Below are 3,004 nucleotides of genomic sequence, written 5' to 3' on the forward strand. Positions count from 1 at the left end.
AAGTCTTGAATCATTGTTCTTGATTGATTAGATAAATAAAATAGTTATTTTTATCAATTTCGATTTTTGTCATTTCAATTTATAGATCTAATTTTAATTCTTGTTGATTATCATTTCGTAGTTTAAGTAGATTGAAACATTGTTAGTTAAATTAGTTAAGTTAGAATTTTAATATGATGTGTAGTTATAATTCATTGGGAAATGATGGGTTGATGAAGCTTTGATGAAAACTTAGTGGTATAGTGTAAAAGCATTGTAGAATCTATTCCACTCTAGAAGGTCGTGATTCGCCATGAGAATGGGTGGACGACCTCACATGCTAGTTAGTATTTGGTAGAACTGCCATGAACACTAGGGATTAGAACTTCGAAATTCTTGCCGAAGAGAGCGTGAGAATCGAGATACAAGAATCTATGCTAGGTTATTAAGTTAGATTCGAGGTGGATTCAATTCCCTCTAATTCTTTATCTAGATTCAAAAACAATCATATTTCCATAGCATTCGTAGTTTAAATTCAACATAATCAATTTCATATTGTATCGTAGTATAACACCCTTCGTAAAGCTCTCATTAGACTTAAGACCGACTAATTAGACTAGAAAACATTCCATGCTAGAGAACTAGGAGTGGAACGAATTTGTTACTCCACTCTATTTCGATAGAATTGAGAGTAGAAACTTTGATAAATATAGACACGTAAATAGTTTTAGTTTACTTACGTTTTGAGTTCATCGTTCATTTCGTAGGTAAACTAGTCATTTTAACGTTTATCACCAGCCCCCTTCTCTTTTGTCGCTTGAGTTTCAGCACTAGGTTGCTCTCTTGGAAACTTCTTTCTCTAACCTTTTTATTGAATGCCTTTCGGAGTTGTCTGTGATAAGAATCAAGCTTTATTCTTGTTTGTTCTTTTCTTTCTTCCAAGTTTAGGACCTCTACCTCTGCATGCATCCTTTAGTCATTAAGCCCATTTTCTACAAGCGTTGTTTTGGATGTCGATACCACCATCTCGACTGGAGTGAATAGGCTAGAGTGAATGGTGACTCCCCAGTAGCTAACCTTGGAGTTGTTCTATATGCCCATAGCAAACTGTTTAATTCATCGACACATAAACCTTTCTTGTCCTCTAGCTCCGTTTTAATGTTATCCATAATAGTCTTATTTGTCGCTTCAACTTGCCCATTACCTTGAGCATAATAAGGTGCCGATGTGAAGTGCTTAATTTTGTATTATTCTAAAAAATCTTTCACCTTGCCACTGATGAATTGGGGCTTATTATCCAATATGATGGCATATGGTAAACCATATCGACAAACAACTCTTTCAAACAGAAAATTGATAATGTATTGCTCTTTGATATGCTGCAATGCTATAGCCTCTACCCATTTTGTGAAGTAGTCAATCACAACAAGCATGAATCTTTTCTTACCTTTCCCAGGTATTAGTGGACCGACAATATCCATTCCCTATAATGCAAATGGCCATGGGTTCGATACATAATGTAGCACTTCTATTGGAACATGAATAGCATGTCCATCCTTCTAACATTGGATACACTTATTTGCATATAGAAGACAATCTCTTCGCATTTGTGGCCAGAAGTATCCTTTTCGTGTTATCTTGTTAGCTAATGATCTTCCAGCTGAATGATTTCCACATTCCCCTTCATGCATCTCAGCAATTATTAGGCTAGCTTCTACAGACGATATACATTTTAAATGTGGTCCACCAGAGTTCTTCTGATACAACTCATTATCAATTAGCAGATATCTCTCAGCCCCTGCCTTTACCCTTCTGGCCTCATTTTTATCTTCTGGTAATTTACCCTTAGACATAAATGAAACATAGCTGCTTAACCATGACTCCCCCAGCGTATCGACCTCCATAACCTCTGAATGTTTAGTATCGATACTTGGTTTTTGCTGGACACCAATGTCCAAGAGATGTCCTTCAGTATTTGTGAGCATAGCAGCGACATACGCCAAAGCATCGACATCTCAATTTTCTCCTCGATTGAGGTGCTGAAATTTGATTTTGCTGAAGTTTTTGAGCTTTAATCTAACAAAACTTAAGTAATCAATCATGTTATCGCATTTTGCTGAATATCCTCCATTGATTTGGCTGACAATTAACTGAGAATCATTGAATACTGATAATTATTTGACATTTAGCGATTTAGCCATTTCCAACCCTGTTATCAATGCCTCATATTCTACTTCATTATTAGATGCATGAAAACCCAAAGTAACTGCCGATCAAAGTCTTTGATTTTTAGGGGTTATCAGAATAGCTCCGATACCACACCCCTTTTGTCCTAATGATCCATCCACAAAAAGTCTCCACCTATTTGTGCCAACCCATGTATCATCTTCATCCATTACATCATTTGGTTCTTGCAAATTTAAGCAACCATCTTCTTCAATCTTCCAATTTTCATCTTTAGAAGGAAAATTAGCTAAGAAATCTGCCAAGAATTGGTTTTTTCCTGAAACCCTATTCCGATACTCAATCCCAAACTCATCGATAAGCACTGACCATTTCGCCATTCTTCTTGACTTATTTATCTTGGCTAAAGTTTGCTTTAAAGGAAGATTTGTCATGACAATGACTGAGTGGGATTAGAAGTAAGGTTTCAACCTTTGAGTAGAATAGAGGAGAGCTAATGCATATTTTTCCAACATCGAATATCGAATTTCAGCCTTGAGCATGGTCTTGGATTGAAAATAAACAGGTCTCTTAACCCCATCTTCCACCTTTACTAGTACCGAACTAATAGCAATATCAGATACTGCCAGATATAAAAATAAAGTCTCACACTCTTCTAGCTTCGTCAAAGTTGGCACTTCTTGAAGATACTTTTTAATTCTGAGAATGCTAATTCACATTCTTCCTCCCATATGAATTTTGTATTCTTTTTCAGCAACTTGAATAAGGGTTTGCATCGGTCAAAAGTTCTTGATATAAACCTATTCAAAACTGTAATTTTTCCTGTTAACTTTTGTATCTG

The 3,004-nt window shown here is 35.9% G+C and overlaps 1 protein-coding gene across 1 annotated transcript; it reads right to left on the reverse strand.

Annotated features, from left to right (window-relative positions):
* Positions 1-1,538: 1,538 nt before the first annotated feature.
* LOC147509688 (uncharacterized) lies at positions 1,539-2,543 on the reverse strand. Its single transcript, XM_086597883.1, has 2 exons — positions 2,355-2,543; positions 1,539-1,919 (listed from the first exon to the last, which is right to left on the reverse strand). The coding sequence occupies exons 1-2, from the start codon at positions 2,541-2,543 to the stop codon at positions 1,539-1,541; spliced, it is 570 nt and encodes a 189-aa protein (XP_086454009.1).
* Positions 2,544-3,004: the final 461 nt, after the last annotated feature.

The sequence above is a fragment of the Coptis chinensis genome, chromosome 3 (assembly GCF_015680905.1).
Source record: "Coptis chinensis isolate HL-2020 chromosome 3, ASM1568090v1, whole genome shotgun sequence".
Classification (NCBI taxonomy): Eukaryota; Viridiplantae; Streptophyta; class Magnoliopsida; order Ranunculales; family Ranunculaceae; genus Coptis; species Coptis chinensis.

Coding starts and splice junctions, on each gene's coding strand:
- LOC147509688 (XM_086597883.1), bottom strand. CDS start 2,543: ATGGCGAAATGGTCAGTGCTTATCGATGAGTTTGGGATTGAGTATCGG. Junction 1,920..2,354: donor TGGATGAAGATGATACATGG/GTTGGCACAAAT, acceptor ATTGGTGTCCAG/CAAAAACCAAGTATCGATAC.